Here is a 17,543-nt window from a genome sequence, read left to right as displayed (position 1 = left end):
TCTGTGCCACCGATCAGCACCCCGGATGTGAGCTTGCCCTCAATCCCAAGTCCGTCTATCCCGAGTCTTTCCATCCCTCCAATCAGCTTGTCCACTGAGCGTCCGCTCACCACTGGTGTTGTCACAGGACTTACTGGATTTCCTTCTCTCGCTCCATCGCTTCCAGTTGGAGTGGATATCAGCCTTACAGCAACTGTCGATGCTTCAATTGGAGCAGGCGTCAGCGTCATCGTTGATCTCCCGACAATAACGGGGCTGCCTAACGGCGATCTTATCCAGACGGCAGCGTACACACCTGGGACGCGCGCAATATTCGTGACGTTGGATCAGCCCTTGCCATGGAGGCGCAGGGACATTCAAGTGCCTACCGTCTATTTCTTGACCCCGACCAGCCTCAGCACGCCCATCACCACGACTCTGACCACAAGAACCGCTCCGATCGACGGATCAACCACTTCTATCTTCACAATATTCCCACCGGGAACTAGTCCGCCTACGGTGGTCGTTGGTACCCCGACTCACAACCCGTTCGACTCACTCTCGCCCGCCTCTGGCTCCAGCACCGCCGCCACCAGCACCCCACCAGCAGTCCCGAGCGGCACATCTGCTCCGTCCGGAGCCCCACCGCTCGTGACGTCGCCGCCTGAAAAAAGCGCCGCGGATATCCTCACGCTGTACCAGACTTCCGGATCCGTCCTCTTCACCAGCCTCTTCGGCACCATGTACGGCACCATGGTCAGCCAGCTGGTCTCCACAACCGTCGTCGTCGTCAACTACCCAACCGACATGGTCTTCCCCACCACGGCCGCCGCCGCCACCGCCACCGCCACCCTCTCCATGTCCGCCATCTCCTTCTCCACCGCCACCTCACCCGGCGCAACGACATCCACAACCACAGCCGCCGGCCGCCTCCATGGCCCCATCATCATCCTCCCAGCCCCCGCCTCCTCCTCCTCCTCCTCCTCCTCCTCCTCCTCCTCCTCCGCTCCCACCACCACCCTCGCAGCATCTTCGCCTCCCTCTCCCCCTCCTTTTTCAAATTCATCATCATTCAGCTCCTCACCAGCGCTCCCAACGCCAACGACCTTGATCACTGCCACAGTTACCGCAACCACCGCCACCACCGCCCCAGCCGCCGCCGCCGCCGCCCCCGGCTCCCTCGTCACCTCCCTCGTGCCCGACCCCGCCGCCTGCGTGCCCGGCTACAAGCAGGTCGTCGGCACCTACGGGCCCGACGGCGTGTTCACGACGGTCGGGACGGTTACGAGTGCGGCGGCGGCGGCGGCGGCGTCGTCGTCGTCGTCTGCGACTGCGGTGGTGTGAGGGAGGGAGTGGGTGAGTGAGTGAGTGAATGGGTTGGAGAGGCTCGTGGTGGTGTTGTTGGTCTGTTCGCGCGTCTTTTTTTTTTCTTGTCGTTCGTTGCCGGTGGTGTTGGCCTTTTCTATTCTTTTTTTTTCTTTTCTGTAGGTGAGACGCGCTTGGCATGGGGCTTTTGGGGCGTTTGGAGGGGGAGGAGGTCGTTTGGGTATGTGAGGGTGAGGGGTTTTTGGTTGTGTTTTGGGATCTGGAATGATGCTTGTGGAGTTGTGGGCTTACTTGGATGGATCGGTCGTGTTTCTTTTTAGCTGTCATTATCTCCTTGCTTGGTTGCTTTGCACACTGGCGTTTGAAGACGTTCGTTCTTCTCATGGTTGTGGCTTGGAGTGTGCCTTGATTGGCTTCAGTTGAGGCTGCTGGGCAGCTAAAACCTTTAGCAATAGCAATGGAATTCGCCTCTACTTTCGTCCATTAAAAGAATCGTGATCGTGGAGATTCCGTGTACTAAGTAAGCATATTTGACAGAGGAATGCGTGTAACATTTTGCCGAAGCATATTATTCCTGACTTGTGGTCATCCAAAGTAAATTATTCATGGTCGTAACTGTATACTCGAAACTATTAACCACATCATAAAGCAACCACCACCTGTGGAAGGTATGCTTGTTCCTTCAACGTTCCTCTCTTCCTGGAGAGTCTCTCCCCTGTCATGTCACTTCCGACCCCCAGACATCTGAGTGAAAGATCCGAAGAATTGCGCCGCGCTTATTAGAACCCGAGGAAACGCTTGAGCATCGCCATCTTCGAGGGCTTAGCATCAGCCTCCTCGCCAGCAGCCGGGTCCTTAGCATCGGCCTCCTCGCCGGCAGCCGGGTCCTTAGCGGCGGCCTCGTCGGCGGCGGGGTCCTTGGCCGCGGGGTCCTTGGCCGCGGGATCCTTAGCCGCCTGGTCCTCAGCGGCGGGATCCTCCTTGGCAGCAGCCTCTTCGCCCTTGCCCTCGACATCCGCACCGGCGGCAGCGTCATCACCAGCAGCCTTTCCAGCGTCCGCGGCGGCCTTTGGGTCCTCAGCGGCCTTTGGGTCCTCAGCAGCCTTAGGGTCCTCAGCAGCCTTGGGGTCTTCAGCAGCCTTCGGGTCCTCAGCAGCCTTCGGGTCCGCCTCGTCAGCCATTCCGGCAGCATCAGCGCCCTCCTCCTTTCCAGCAGCGGCAGCGGCATCAGCATCGGCGCCGGCACCGGCACCGGCACCGGCATCCTTCGCAGCATCTTCGCCCTTGGCGGCGCCGGCATCAGCAGCGGCCGGATCAGCAGCAGCTCCCTTGTCCGCGCCAGCATCCTCGCCCTTGGCAGCGCCGGCATCAGCAGCAGCCGGATCAGCGGCAGCAGCAGCATCCGCATCAGCGCCGGCACCTTCGCCCTTGGCAGCAGCTCCCTTGTCCGCGCCAGCGTCGGCTTCGGCACCGGCATCGGCGGCACCAGCATCCTCACCCTTGGCAGCACCCGCATCAGCAGCACCAGCATCAGCAGCACCTGCATCCTCGCCCTTGGCGGCGGCAGCAGCAGGGTCGGCCGCCTCAGCACCAGCATCCTCCGCCGCACCAGCATCGGCAGCACCTGCATCCGCCGCACCGGCATCCGCGGCAGCGGGATCAGCTTCAGCACCAGCACCGGCACCGGCATCAGCCTGCGCCTGCTGCGCCTTGAGGTCGTCGACCTGCTTCTGCAGCTCGGCGGCCTTGTCTTCGGCGGCCTTTTGCGCCTCCTGCGCGGCGGCCACCTGCGCCTGGGCGTCATCGGCGGCGCCTGCGTCGTCGGCGGCGGCGGCGGGATCAGCGGCAGGATCAGCGGCGACCATTGGGTCTTCGGCTGCGGCAGCCTCGTCGGCAGCCATGGGATCGGCCTTGGGGTCGGCGGCGGCGGCGGCATCAGCTTCGGCGCCAGCATCGGCGGCCTTGGGATCAGCCTCAGCTTCGGCACCAGCATCAGCAGCCTTGGGATCCGCTTCAGCCTTGGGATCCGCTTCAGCCTCAGCACCAGCACCAGCACCATCAGCCTTAGCAGCACCAGCCTCAGCGGCCTTAGGGTCAGCAGCACCAGCCTCAGCAGCACCAGCCTCAGCGGCCTTAGGATCAGCAGCACCAGCCTCAGCAGCCTTAGGATCAGCGGCCTTAGGATCAGCAGCCTTAGGATCAGCAGCCTCAGGCTCAGCAGCAGCAGCAGCAGCAGCCGAGTCTCCTGCCGCGCCCTCCTTGTCCCCCTCCTCCTCCGCCGCCGCCTTCTTCTCAGCGGCGTCCGCCTTCGCCTTGGCATCCGCGTTCGTCGGGTCCTCCGCCATCATCATGTCCATGGGCGACAAGCCACGCCTGGCAAACCGCATCAAGCGTGCAGCGGGCGTGGCGGCCGCCTCAGCGGCAGCGGCATCCGGCGTGGCGACCGCGGGGGTAGCAGCGGCGGCGGGGGTAGCGGCGGCGGCAGCGGCAGGTGTGGCGGCGGCGGCGGCGGCAACGGCTGCCTGTTGGTCGACGGCAGCTTGTTGTTGGGCGAGGGCTGCTTCTTGTGCCTTGTGCGTGCGGGGAAAGGAAGGTGAATGTCAGCACGGGCGCCTTTCTTTCTTTCTTTCTTTCTTGCTTTTTCTTTTCTCTGTTTGCGGGACGGGAGAGGAGATGGAGGGGTTCGGTGATGGGGTTGGGGTTGGTGTGTGTCATACCTTTGCGTCAGAGGCGGCGTGTTCCTCCTCGATCTGCTTTTGCGTGTCTACCGTAGCTTGTTGGGCCTGCGCGTCTGCTGCCGCGGCATCTGCAGCACCTGCTGGCGTAGCGGCGGCGGCGGCAGCGGCGGCATCCGGGGTGGCGGGCGGCGTGGCCACAGCACCAGCCGCAGCAGCGTCTGCCTGCTGCGGGATGGCCGCGCCGGAAGCGAGGGTGGCGGCGAGGAAGAAGCCGGTGGCGGTCGTGAAGCGCATATTGAGAGAGAGAATGTGTGTGTGTGAAAATTAAGGCGGGATAGAGAGTGTGTGTGGAGAGTGAGGGAATGGAGAGGAATTAATTAGGAAAACTTGTGATTTGCCGTCTCAGACGTTCCTTTAGTTTTCTGGTTTGCTTGATCGTTTGGGCAGAGCGAGATGGCATTTTTATAAGTCTCTTCTCCTCCGTGGCTGTCATACCAAGCTTTCCCCACGGTATGGAGCATCGCGACTCTTCCGGTCGGAGGAACATTGGTGTCTTCCCCGCGATCCGCGTGGCGATGCGCACACACGTGTACACACAGTGTGTGTTCGGATGGGGAGCAGTCCGGATGTTAGAGAAAGGAGGTCCCGCATGAAGTCGATCGCGGCATGGCGACATCGAGCAAAAGCGGAAAACAGCAGCCAACGAACCAATCAGCAGAGCGATGGGGCCAATACACTGGAGATCCCCCCAAACTCAGCCAAGACTAAGGTCTCTTGGCCGGCAGGACCCTAAAACCGCTTGGCTCTCCAGTCGGCGTCATGTTGGCGGAAAGGACGGCAGCTGCGATGCCTCGACCGTTCTCAGTCTCGGATCGACGGGGGAGGCCTTGGTACAGGATCCACTTATTGCCGTAACGGTCCCTGGACGTTGCGACGCGCAAATCATTCGGGTAGCGGCACGCGAGACATGGACGGTTTTGGGTGGATGCGACGGGGAGCTGTCGCTCATTTCCGAAACAGGTTAGAGATCTGCTTAGCGACACACCTTGCGTGTTGTTTAAGCAGACAACGATGCATTCCTGCCGATGCATCTGGGCCGGCTATGAGAGGAGAGTCTTTCTTTAGCGCCTAGGGAGATTGTGGTGGGTGGAAGGACTCCGTCGGCCGCGAATAGTTCGTTGAATTGGAAAAGGCATCCAAGGGCCATTGGACACTGCGACACCCTCTCACTTACGCACCCTCCCACACTTCTGCAGACGCGTCAATGAAGGTAGGTGCACTGAAGGAGTAGCTCAGCAAACTGATGATACAAACAGCGTTGCCGATGATAGCTTACGGACGGCGGTCCAATCAACAGGGGCTTGGGTCGTTCAGCCGTCGCGTCGTTGTGCTGCGGTCATCATGCCAAGGCAAAGCGCAGGGGCTAGCCATCACCGCCAGCATACGGACTGCTCGCTTTAGCATCGCTCAGCCTCACTTAGGCGCTGTACCTACTTCTTGTTTCGGGTTGTGGAAACTCTCTCCACCATTCTCCAACATCTTCGCTGTTAGTCGATAAGTCGGTACGACGACTCAAGGTGACAGCCATTTGACGAGTTGGAGTGCAGTTCTCCGTTTTACTGGCCTGTACATGTGATGCTCAGACGATCCTGGACGGTGCAACCGGTAAGATATGCATTCGAAGTCGTAAAGACAGTTCGATCGGTTAATTTTCATTGGATTTATGTTGGAGCTGAGGGGTATCTTTGTAGTACACCATCGGAGAAACCCAGTACAATACAGGATCACAGTCCTGTCCCGTTTTGATGAATGAGCAGCGAGTCGCAACGTCTATTCTCAAGCTCGACAGGTAGTTAAATTCTGTTGATATCAAATCAGTACAAGACTATAACATGTTTCCAGCAGACTCACCGCCTACGAGTTGGTAACTTTCGAATCCCCATCGCCGAACTTTGGATAGTTTGGCAACGGGAAGTCCTCAGCATCAGTCTTGTGTCCGAACCTATTCACCACCCACGGGATGGCCACGACTCTAGACATAGTCGCCATGAGGGACTGCAGCATCCATCTCTTCCACGGCGTCGCAGGATGAGCAATACCGGGCACAAACCAGGGGATGTTCTGCGTCTCCTCGACAAACGGCCTAAAGGCGTGTTCGTAAGCGTCGAGCGCCTTCGCAGGATGCTCACCGGCACTCAGCCTGCTCAGCTCGCCGGCGAGCACGTAGGCGCCCGTGATGGCCAGCGAGGCGCCGGCACCGGTCAGCGGCGTCGGGGCGTATGCGGCGTCGCCCAGGCAGACGACGCGGGAGTTGGACCATTTGGCCAGCTTGATCTGCTGGAGGGCCTGGAAGTAGAAGTCGGACGCGTGCTCCATGGAGTCCAAGAACCGCTGGGCCTGCCAGCCGGCGTCGGCGAAGTCCTTTCTCACGAGCTCGTGCTGGGCCCGTCTGTCGCTTCTGGATGCTTCTTCCCATGCCACCTTCTGAGCGTCGTTGCAGGGCATGCGGGTGAGGCATGTCCTCATGGTGCCGTGCGGGTCCGGCCTGATGCTCATGATGCGCGAGCCGAGGGCGTGGTAGATGTTCCACCAGTCGTTGTCGGCGGGCAGGCGCGGGAGGGTCCAGTAGACGGCGTACATGCCCTTGTCGACGACTTTGACGGACTCGGCGGGGAAGCACTGCTTTCGTACTCTGGACCACTGGCCGTCTGCTGCGACCAAGAGAGCGTAGTCTTGCACCTCCCCGTTGCTTAGTTCGACCTTGACGGACTTGTCGTCATTCGAAACGACCTTGTTGATGGTAGTACCGAGCAGGTAATCGACATGTGGATGGTCTTTCGCAGCGCCATGTAGGACCATTGCCAGGTCTCCGCGGAGGATCTCGAATTCCGAGGTGGGGCTTGCAGCGGACCCCTCCTTGACAGGAAATGGTGCAAATGGCCGACCGTTTTTGTCAATGAAGGCGGTGCCCTTTTCGGTGGTGTTGAATCGTCGAAGCTCGTCCAGCAGGCCCATCTTCTTGATGATTCTGAGTGCGCTGCCGTTGACATCAATGTTCTGACCGACGGGAAGGAGAGCGTGGCTCTTCTCGACAATGGTGATGCGAGCGCCGGCCTTTGCCAACCACCAGGCAAGCGCGGGTCCAGCGACGCCGGCTCCACTGATCAAAACCCGCATGTCAAGCTTCAATGTGAGGGCGCGTGGGGGGAAGAGGATTGCCTTGTGAGTGGGAAAAGGGAGGAATGTGGATGAGACAATAGTGAGAGCGATGAGGCGCGGGAAGGTGCCCAATCAAGCGATCGATGCGTCGGTGGCGTTCTATGTAGCCGAATCAAGTAGGTCTTACGACTTGTTGCCTACGATGGATGGGAGTTGGCGTTGGGCTTCGGTCCAGCCGGGCTCCATCTGTGCAGCGATTCCAGGACAAGGCTGAGTACGGTCGCGCAGTCGTTTTGGTGACTAGGGCGTGCGGCGCGCGCGTGATAAGCTTCGACGCGTCGCGAAAACATGGCGGAGCGGGGGCACGAAATGAGGCGCAGCGTTTGCCTTCGGTTGGGTTGCCAGAGTGCCATGTTGGTTGTGTGGACAGTTTAGCGTCCGGCAGAGCGGCTGCATTGATGGAATTGTGAGATGGCAATGTTGAAACGGGGGCGGTTGGCGAGGATTCCAAAGGTTCAGACATGGAGAAAAAGACGTGGCCTCGCATGTCGTCATTCAAACGCGTCGCGCCTCCCCTCAGCCTTCCGCCCAGACATCAAAGATATCGACCATCATGTCTCCTGAACCCACCCTTCGTACGTCACAGTGCTGCATTTTTGCTGCGACGCGTCTCCAATGAGCAGAGCCCCTCGACACTTTGCATGCCCAAACAAAACACCTGCCACATACGACGTCTTCTTACACACCCTGCAGCCTGCTGCTGACTTGTTACAATATCATTTGCGGCATTGACCCATCAGCAGGCACCTTCGCCAGGAACAGCAGACCGCATCAGGCAGCAGGAAGCAGGCGCCAGCATTGCTACCCAGGACGTCGTGCAACCATACTGTCTCGTTGCGAACAGAAAGCCCAGGATAAGCCCAGGATAAGCCCAGGATAAGCGAGCCAGTGTTTTCTTTGCTGACTGCAGAGAGCTGGTGACGATTGCCATGTATGGCCCAATTGGGATGGATAGAACGACAGGGGTTTCCGTCGAGGACCATTCGGCACTCCTGCCACATGCATTTTCCCGAAGATCCGGCTCTACCTTGTCACCCATTGATTTATATTAGGCACTCACCTCGGAAAATGCGACAGTCAACATCTCGCCGTCTTTGCTCACACAACTGCCCCTCATGAATCAAGAAATTGCGAGACAATGGGATATCGGGGGGTCGTTATTCACAAGTGTCCAAGCGGCACTCAATCTTGTGAAGGCGGGTTCTGTGGATAATGTCCACAGTCAAGCCGTCTTAGCCTTCACGAACCTGGGCTCGACTCTACAGGCTTCCACCATGCGCTGCAACCAGGCCATAGATGCTTTGAAAGGAACCAGCAACGTCAAGCTTGATGCTTTCAAGATCACGCTTGGCTTCCACTCCGGCGGCACCGCCTCCATCATCCGTCAACACACGCCGGGCCTGAAAGCCTTTCTTCTCCTCACTGCGCTCAGACTGTGGAACCTAACCGAGCTCGCCAGCCAAACAGTGTATGAGATGTTGGAAACATCAGGAACTGCTCAAGCTCTCCCGGCTTCCGGACACCAAATAGAGGAGCTCGTGTCAACCCTCTCGGCTTACTCACGCATCCTCGATTCAAGCGTCTCTCAGCAGCTGGAAGATGTCAGTACGGCAATGCTGCCAACACTCGCTACAAACCCAAATCGGGCCCGGCTGTGGGAAATTCTTCCACCAAAAGCAATGGCCGAAGTACTCCAGAACGTGTTCGCAGGACTGGCAGACCAAGAAAATCAACAAGTTTCCTTGTCTGGTATAGTTTGTGGTATTCGTATCGCAACACTGCTGACCTGGATGCTTGGTGATGAGGCTTGCGTCACAGTGGATGATCATCCAATCTTTGGAAATATAGCTGCCAAGCTACACATCCGTTTTGAATCAGACGTACCCGAATCTCGGTGCGAGTGGGAAATCCTCTGCTGGAAGAGAAAGGATGACTTCTACTGGAAGAGAGAGGCCACCTTCTCCAACCTCGTCGAGTTTTCCAACGACGAAGTGACTTCAGTTGAGGACACTCCATTCATTCCTGGACAAACTACACAGCTGTGGTTTCGGCAAAGATTCCCGAATTGCAAAGGCCCAGCCGTTGATACCATCGGAGAGATCGCGGGGACCGTGTTTTCAAACCTTGTCGAGAAGGGCAAAGTCCATAACCCGCCATATGGTCTATCAGTCAGAATCCAGGACCTCGGCGGCTCCCATAGCCTTTCTCAAACCGACGAAATCATGACCCACTTTGGATGGGACAAAGAGAGTCTGAAGAACCAGAAAGATCTTCAGGCTGAGGTCGACCGTCTCTTCGCATCACAGACAGAAGTTGGCGTGCAAGACTATCTCAAAGCCTTGAAGAGTGCCATCGCCAAGGTTCACCCCGACTTGAATCTTCCAGAAGCCTGGTTGATCGAAGACTTTTTGAACTATGGGCTCCTGATCGGAACTTCAGCTCTGGCCTTCTTCATGTATTCGCCCGACCGGACCCAGAACAGCACAGAGTTCCGATACGAGCCGACGATTTCATTCACTGACAGAAACACTCGAACGATGCTGATCAATAAGCTTTTTTCTCGAAAAGGGCTTGCAGTCCGCGAATTCCGGATGGCGGTAATGGCCATCGCCTTATCTCACAGTGCCAAGGATATCAAAGGGGACGAGCTGATCGTCGAACGCGCGGGTCTCATCATATCGCAGAAGCTTTTGCTGAGTGTACGCCCCAACCAAGCGAACGCACTAGCTCTGGACATCCGACTTGGCTACATAAGACGGGGAAATGATCGGATTCAGACTGTGCGAGACATGGCTTGGGAATCCATGAGTGCGGGCTCTCCATCGTGGGAATACGAGACTCTTGATCCCTACAAACGGCCCATGTTCGGCAAAAAAACATACAGAGGGTTGAAACCATCAAGATCTTGGCCGACTGACCCACTCCGGCTCCAAATCCTCCATACGGTCCGAGGAGCAACGCTACTCGTCAAGTCGACTTTGGCATTTCCCTTTTTGGGAGCCCAACCTGAACGGATAGTGGGATCATCCCCGAGAAAGACTATGGAACGACAAACCATTGAACGAAGCTTTTCTTGGATCAATGCCATGGATGGTCTTGCTTGTGCCCGTCATTTTGAAGCATCAGACCAACTCCCCCAATCGTACGAGGAAAAAACAGCAGAAAAGTTGGATTCGACGCAACTGTTTACTTCGATGATGTGGATTGCACCTTCCTCACTTATGAGGAGAGCCGTCGGTCATGCAAAGGCGAGAATGATAGCATGCACAGCCGGACAACCGCTGGCGCAGCTTTTCCAAGTGTCCAATTCCTCATCGCCGTACATTGTAGCCAACGGAGCGAATTTAGTCAAGGTCATTGCAGAAGTGGAGCAGATGAACCTTGACAACTGGGTCATCATTCTCTGAGATTCATGTCATATGTGCGAAGAAGCATCAAAACGCAAAAATATTTCACCGTTACGGCAGAAGCTACCTCGCTCAGGCATCCTTTCTCCTGTTCTATTCGAAATAGGCTATCTGGATAAATGTGTCATGTTTTCACCCCTGGTTCTCGATTCAAGAAGTGTTCGTGCTGTTTGATTCGATTACCTGGCCGTAAAGAACGACGACGACGACGACGACGACGACGACAACGACGACAACAACAAAACGCCATGCATCGATACCAGGTGTGCAGTGAGGTTGAAGGCAGGCGGGAGAAAGAGAGAGGAGTTGGGGGGGAGGAGTACTGAGGTGGTGGCTTGCAGGACGAGTACGGGGCAGACGTATTGGACACGCGCACAGTTGATTGCGCATAGGACACGGGATAGGAGTGTAGTAGGGACGAGGACGATGAGTATGATTGACCTGAGTCAATGGTCTGATTTTTTTTTTCTTTTTTGGGGGAGGGATGGTGCTGCTGCTGCTTGCTTGGTAACGATTTCCAATTTATTTAATTATTTGTTTATTTTTGGGAGACGTGACTGACGATGTGTGCTGCAGAGTGGTGACTTCGGCCGATGCTGTCTGACCGAGCGATCGTACAACGGGACCAAGTCATTCGACGTGGGGAACGGCTGAGTGAGGACGTGGCTGGAGGGTTTGTTGTATGACGCACGGACGGGTGAGGTTTGGGGGTTTGGGGGTGTGGTCGTGCCGCTGCTTGAGTAAGCAGTGGACCGCCCGTCCGGATGCCGGACCAGGGGCATCCGCCAGACCGTGTAGACAACTGTATGTCTTTTGGGGGTAATCCAGACGCGCTTCGAGCTTATGGGGATGCCGTCCGGCCCAAGGGTTCTTGGATTGGTAATAATTGAGGGACTAGTCCGCATTCGTCCATCCGTCGGCCTTTCAAAGCTGCCGAGATGGCTAAGCTGAGGCTGCCCTGCAGGACCCCTGCGCTATATTCTCACTGCGAGATTGCTAATCCAGTTACACTGCGTCAGGAAGGTTTGGATTTGCAATCGTACACTCCAACTGTGTGGAAACAATGAAGATGCACACCAACCGCAGAAACGTTCAAAAGGAAGCCTCCCAACGCCATCAATCACGTCTTCTTTCATCATCAGCTCCTCCACCTTCACCATCCCTCGAATCTACCCGTCCAACCAACAACACAACAAGCCAACCATACCAAATATGCAGCCTCTCATCCTTTACGCCCACGGCCCCACGCCGAACCCCGTCAAGGTCGCCATCATTCTGGAGGAGCTTGAGCTGCCCTACGAATGCAAGGTCCTTGACATGAAGACGGAACTCAAGGCCGAGCCTTTCATCTCCATCAACCCCAACGGCCGCCTCCCGGCCCTCGAGGACCCCAACACTGGAGTCAAGCTCTTTGAGGTTCGAAGTCCCAAGTCCCTCTCTCTTTTTCAATCTCTCCCCCCAAGGAAAATGATCAATGGCTAACAATGAACCCAAGTCCGGCGCCATCATCGAGTACCTGGTCGCGACGTACGACAAAGAGTCCAAGCTGCACCACACCAGCTCGCCCGAGCAGTGGCTGGAAAAGTCGTGGCTGCACTTCCAGATGTCCGGCCAAGGCCCGTACTTTGGCCAGCACGTCTGGTTCATCAAGTACCACGCCGAGGTAAGAAGCACCAGCACCACCAGCACCAGCACCAACCCCAACGCACCCAAACTAACCGGGCCATCAACGCAACGCACAGAAACTCCCCTCGGCAATCGAGCGCTACGGCAACGAAATCAAGCGCGTCACGGGGGTACTCGACGCGCACCTCAAGAAGGCCGGCACGCCGTACCTGGTCGGCGACAGGGTGTCGTACGCGGACCTGGCGTGGGTGCCGTGGCAGGGGCTCTACGGCCTGTTCGAGCTCGGCGGCTGGGACTGGAAGGCGGAGCACCCCAGCTTCGCGGCGTGGCACCAGCGGCTGGCGGAGCGGCCGGCGGTGAAGAAGGTGTATGCGATGGAGGAGTTTCAGTTTAAGAATTAGTGGGTGGTTTGATGGGAGGTAGAGGGAGGGGGGAGGGGGGAGGGGTTGATGGCTGTGGGGAGGTGGTGGGTGAGTGGATACTCTCGAGTCTCGACAGACTAGACGTGATTGTTTTAATCGATTGGCATATACATATCTGCTTGCATTGTTGATGTGCTGGAATTCTGGTTGCGCGCTGTGCGGGTGCAGAGAAAGCAAAAAAAAAAAAGATGCTTCGAGTATGTTGGTTGAAAAGGATAATTCAATATCATCATCCTGGGTCGAAAGGAGAGTTAGTAGTCGAGGGAAGCGAGGAAACAACTAAACCGACTATACAGGCAGGACTTAGCCGAGATCAAATATACATGGATGTACAGTCGATCAACGGTCTTTTTCCGTGTCTTGCATAACCAGATCACTACACAGTGATGTCTCCCACACCCCCACCACTATCACGCTCAATTCGCACGGGGATTGGACCGAGAAGCGAGCCAGGCCACGACCAGAAAAGGCTGACCAGTCCAAAAGCCCGCTCGCACCGCAAGCCCAATCCGGCGACGGATCTCTCTCAAAGGAGAAGGGAGACAAAAATATATAATGCCGCGGGATAACCGGCATCGTGGAGAATGGACAGAGTCCAGCATCGTGCACATCCAGAAGGGGTGTTGCAGCCGAAAGGCCAGCGCCACCAACTTTTGTGTGGAGTGGGAGGTGACAAGAAGGCCTGTTGACTGCCAAAAACAGTGTATTCAACCCATCACACCGCCAGTAGGAGCACAGGCATACCATGTCCTGAGGCGCTATTGGCTGTTGCCTGGCGCTAGCCTTCGGCTGCAATACCCTTGTGTACATACCAGTGCAGGGTGGCATGCAGGGTACGAAATACATATGTATGCAGTGAGACGGGAAGAGCCATGACAGGCCGGGACCAACGACCGGGCATCATCGCAACCGATCTCTGTGACGTAATACCACCATCACTCGCCCTTCTCACCATGGAATTCGCCAATCGGAAAAGCTAAAAAGGAAAAAGAAAAAAAGAAAAAAAGAAATCGCGCCTCTGATCTGAACGCCGAAAGGCTCTCGCAACACGTGAGTTCATGCAGGCAAAGCAAAGTTGATGCGATCCCAACTGGAAAGAAGACATCGGTTCACTATCATTCATGACAGATAAGAGTCCATACAAATTACAGTCAGCGACTGACCAGCCCAAAGCATCTCCCGCCTAGTTAATTCGCCGCAACGACAATCTCCTTCTCCTTGGGGAAACTGTCCACGACCTCCTCGCTCAAATTCAACGTATCGATGACAATCTGGTGCGGCGTCAGCGCCAGCCACTGACTCAGGCTCATGTCGCTGAAGTGATCCGCCTGCAGCACCTCCAGCAGCACCACGTCCTCGTCCCCGACGTTCTCGATGTAGTGCGAGTTCGACTTGGGGAAGTAGCCCACGTCGCCGGCGTGGTAGTCGAACGTCGTCGCCACGTCGGGCGGCGTGAAGAGCGTCGCGCGCGCCTTGCCCGCCAGGAAGAACGACCACTCGTCCGACGACGGATGCCAGTGCACCTCGCGCAGCGCGCCCGGCGCGATGGTCACGACCGCCGCGCTGAAGTTGGGCGCCGCCGGGAACGTGAGCGGGTCCACGATCTTGACGCTGCCGCCCGGCACCTCGTGCGCCTCCTGCTCCGAGAAGTGGTACGTGTAGCTCGCCGCGCCCGAGAGGACGCCCGCGCTGCCCGTCACGTTTTGCTCTTCGATGTCCTTGGGCGCGGGCGTGCCGGGGAAGATGAAGAGTTCGCCGTCCGGGATGTTGTCGAAGGCCGAAGTGTTGACGTGGAGGTCTTTTGCGAGGACGGATTTCTGTGAGGTAGGGGGGTTTAGAGCCCGTTGGGTGTGTGGGGATGCTTTTGCTTACCGGGTTGTGCGCGAAGATCTCCGAGGCGAGGAAGGTGTTGTCTTCGGAGAAGCTGCCGTCGTCAAAGACGAGCATGAACTCGGCACCGCCATCGAGAGCCTGGATCGAGTGCGGGATGCCACTGCCAGACAATATTTCAGTTCCGAGCCCCCCGAAAGAGAGAGAGAGAGAGAGAAAGAGGTAGGACCGGCTGGTCACTTACGGAGGGAAGAACCAGACGTCGCCCTTGCTAACATCATCCACAAACGTCTTCCCATCCTCTTGCACAGCCTACGCGCCACACGTACAGTCAGCACACACACACACATGCACAAGCCAGCACTCTCAACCCGCGCCAAGCACATACCTGCACCCTCACCGTCCCGTTCAGCATCAACGCCCACTCGCCCGCCACGTGCCAATGCAGCTCGCGATAGCCACCGGGCTCCAACCGCATGTCGACGCCGGCCATCGCCGTCGCATCCGCCAGCACCACCTCGTTCTGCTGCCGCGACCAGCCCGCGCCCTCCTTGCCCAGCTTCGCGTGGCTGAGCCCCATGCTCCACTGCGCGTTGATCGTCTGCCCGTGGTCCGTGCCGGGCGGCGCCAGCTTGTCGCTGTTCAGCCGGTCGATGTCCGACGTGTGCGGCCCCGGGTCGGTGCCGCCCTTGGAGCCGCGGATCGGCTGCGGGTTCTCGACGTCGGAGAAGTCCAGGTACGTGCCGAGGTCCGCGTCGTCCGTCTGGCCGGCCGCGAGCTCGTATTGCACGTCCGTCGTGTCCTCGTCGGTGAGGATGTTGGACGGGTTGTAGCCCTGCAGTTCCGGGGAGCCGCGGAGCGGGGCGACTGCCGGCGCGCCGTGGACGACGGCCGGGAGCGCGGCGGAAAGGGCGACGAGGAGGGAGAGGGTGGGAACCATTGTGACGAGAAGAGAGGGAGGGAGGAATTGGAGTGACCGAGACGAGAGCGGAATTGGCGTTTTGCTCGGACTTTATATAGCTGGCACGCGAAGTCCGAGCAGTGACGCGGAGGGCGGTGGACTACGCGTGTGCGGATGACCAGCTGCTTGCTTCCCCTCACTGACCCGCGCTCGATGAGAGCAATCCCCACTATGCCAAGGTGATGAAGTGCTGAGATCTGCATCTGGAGACATGGGTAGCGGTGCGATTGCCTTGGTAAAGTGGTAGTGTCTTGCTCGCGGGCCATTGACAGGGCGTGCAGGGATCACAGATGTTTTGTTTCTGTAAGGCGTATGTGTAAAAGAAAGCAGAGTGGGCTTCTTGCCTGATGACGTTGGAGGACTTGGACTGGGCGAGGAGGACTTCCCGCTCTCAAGGTTGTGGCCGACGGAAATGGCAATCAGCTGCATGGGCGCCCATGCACGCGGGCGGGCGAGTCGGACGGGATAGGCCGGCGGGGGTTTTCTTTTGCATCTTCCGTTGTGTTGGTCTTGCTCCTCGTAGGTGGAATTTCGGAGAGCGGCTCTGATGAGATACGGCGCCGGGCCTAGGCGTGGGTTCATGCAAGCTGACGGGAACGGCGGAGCTTCCGGGAGTCTGCTCGCTACAACGACATTGCCAGGTCATCTCGACGCGGTGATGCGGGGAAGGAGCTGGCCTGAGCGGTGCCGGCGAGGGTGCTGGATTGATCGAGGCATCCCGGCAGTGATCCAGGGCCGGGCGAGGGTTGACAGGTCGACAGCCTATGCGAAGCGGCGGACGCAGAGGCCAAATTAGCCTTCGATGAGAAGCTGCAGGTCGCACTGGTGGCCGAAGAGGTTGCACGGGTGGGACAGGCATTTGGCGCGGGGCCTTATCTGGCTGGGCTGGAACAGGCAGCTGCGCTCCGAGTGGAGCTTCAGCGAACGCTTGTCGAAGCTTGTCCAGGGGGTGGGGCGCTTCTCCATTCGCAACCCGTGCCCGCCCGCCCGCGAGCATAGACCCATAGGTAGACCCCTCCGGCAGTGACGTCCGCCCGACATCTGCGCTCTTTAGCCACGAGATTACGCGGTGTGATGCGTCTGTCTCGCGGCGACGACGATAGGGAGCCGCCTCGCTTCGTGCTTCCTTCCCCACGCCCGGAGCCCGGCTAGTGACTTCCCAATCAACCATCACGGCTTGCAGCAATCACGCACCACACGCCCCCAGCGTCATCAACGATTGCCATAGCCGACCAGCCCGTTCCGACGTTGCGTAAGCCGTCCAAGCTAACACCGGGGCCGAGTGCGCTCGTACCTGATGACACCATGGTCTTGCCGGAGATCCGTGGATAACGCGGCATCTCCACCCCGGTCTACCTTGTGCGGACTGAGACATCGGCATTCTCACCAGTCCCGCTATTCTCCCGCCGCATCGCAAAAACCCCAACGACTAAACAAGAGAGTGAGTAGAGACTCAGGCGAGCGAGACTGTTCCTTGATTGCTTTGGCACTGCGATCCCTACACTTAGCAATGCGCATACCTTGCCGAGATAACCTTAAAACTCACCTTGTAATAGAACCAGCAACTAACGGCAACGGCAGCTATTTCTAGTCAAGAGGCGCTCAAATCGATCATGATCCACGAAACTGCATCGTGGATACAATAGAGTGGAACTGCATGGAGAATCAGTACTCACAAGCATAATAGATGACCCTCACAACTTCCCCCACGCTCAGCAACTCGATCCCCCGTCACATTCGCAAGCTCAGATGTTTTCAAAATTGGTCGTTCATTTCCCCCTTTCTTCCATTCCTCATTCGAATTCGTCATATGTACCCGTGACATTATGTTTTCTTTTGGACAAGGAAAGACCTACCCCTACCGATAACCCGAAGAGGAAAGTATAAAGAAAAGAAAAATGAAGAACGGAAGAACGAAAAAGAAACATCCAAACGCCTCTTCCCTCTCCTCCTCGAGGGAGGAAAGAAAGAAAAAAAAAAGATGCGGATGCGCCAAAATATCATCGGATATCTCTGCAGCAGCATATTGAAAAGAAAAAAAAAAAGCTTCCAACGTTTGCCAAGGCCTCAACAGTGCAAACCGGAATCCCAAACC

General features: G+C 57.4%; 6 protein-coding genes across 6 annotated transcripts; 3 read left to right on the top strand and 3 right to left on the bottom strand.

Moving 5' to 3' along the window:
* Nucleotides 1–338: 338 nt before the first annotated feature.
* Nucleotides 339–1,323, top strand: BKCO1_2900072 (uncharacterized protein; the record flags this gene model as incomplete). Its single annotated transcript, XM_020273834.1, has 2 exons — nt 339–487; nt 561–1,323. 2 exons carry the CDS (start codon nt 339–341, stop codon nt 1,321–1,323), a joined length of 912 nt encoding a protein of 303 aa, XP_020129858.1.
* Nucleotides 1,324–2,084: 761 nt separating this feature from the next.
* Nucleotides 2,085–4,277, bottom strand: BKCO1_2900071 (uncharacterized protein; the record flags this gene model as incomplete). Its single annotated transcript, XM_020273833.1, has 2 exons — nt 2,085–3,875; nt 4,023–4,277. 2 exons carry the CDS (start codon nt 4,275–4,277, stop codon nt 2,085–2,087), a joined length of 2,046 nt encoding a protein of 681 aa, XP_020129859.1.
* A 1,620-nt stretch (nt 4,278–5,897) lies between these two features.
* Nucleotides 5,898–7,160, bottom strand: BKCO1_2900070 (fad-binding monooxygenase; the record flags this gene model as incomplete). Its single annotated transcript, XM_020273832.1, has 1 exon — nt 5,898–7,160. One exon carries the CDS (start codon nt 7,158–7,160, stop codon nt 5,898–5,900), a length of 1,263 nt encoding a protein of 420 aa, XP_020129860.1.
* A 1,157-nt stretch (nt 7,161–8,317) lies between these two features.
* BKCO1_2900069 (uncharacterized protein) lies at nt 8,318–10,609 on the top strand (the record flags this gene model as incomplete). The annotated part of the gene is made up of 1 exon (XM_020273830.1): nt 8,318–10,609. The coding sequence occupies one exon, from the start codon at nt 8,318–8,320 to the stop codon at nt 10,607–10,609; it is 2,292 nt and encodes a 763-aa protein (XP_020129806.1).
* A 1,212-nt stretch (nt 10,610–11,821) lies between these two features.
* Nucleotides 11,822–12,636, top strand: BKCO1_2900068 (glutathione s-transferase; the record flags this gene model as incomplete). Its single annotated transcript, XM_020273829.1, has 3 exons — nt 11,822–12,025; nt 12,105–12,272; nt 12,352–12,636. 3 exons carry the CDS (start codon nt 11,822–11,824, stop codon nt 12,634–12,636), a joined length of 657 nt encoding a protein of 218 aa, XP_020129805.1.
* Nucleotides 12,637–13,844: 1,208 nt separating this feature from the next.
* BKCO1_2900067 (oxalate decarboxylase) lies at nt 13,845–15,427 on the bottom strand (the record flags this gene model as incomplete). The annotated part of the gene is made up of 4 exons (XM_020273828.1): nt 13,845–14,474; nt 14,530–14,650; nt 14,732–14,799; nt 14,876–15,427. The coding sequence occupies 4 exons, from the start codon at nt 15,425–15,427 to the stop codon at nt 13,845–13,847; spliced, it is 1,371 nt and encodes a 456-aa protein (XP_020129814.1).
* Nucleotides 15,428–17,543: the final 2,116 nt, after the last annotated feature.

The sequence above is a fragment of the Diplodia corticola genome (genome assembly GCF_001883845.1).
Source record: "Diplodia corticola strain CBS 112549 chromosome Unknown scaffold29, whole genome shotgun sequence".
Taxonomy (NCBI): domain Eukaryota; kingdom Fungi; phylum Ascomycota; class Dothideomycetes; order Botryosphaeriales; family Botryosphaeriaceae; genus Diplodia; species Diplodia corticola.
Note: the sequence above shows the minus strand (reverse complement) of the source record. Positions and strands in the feature narration are given on the sequence as shown.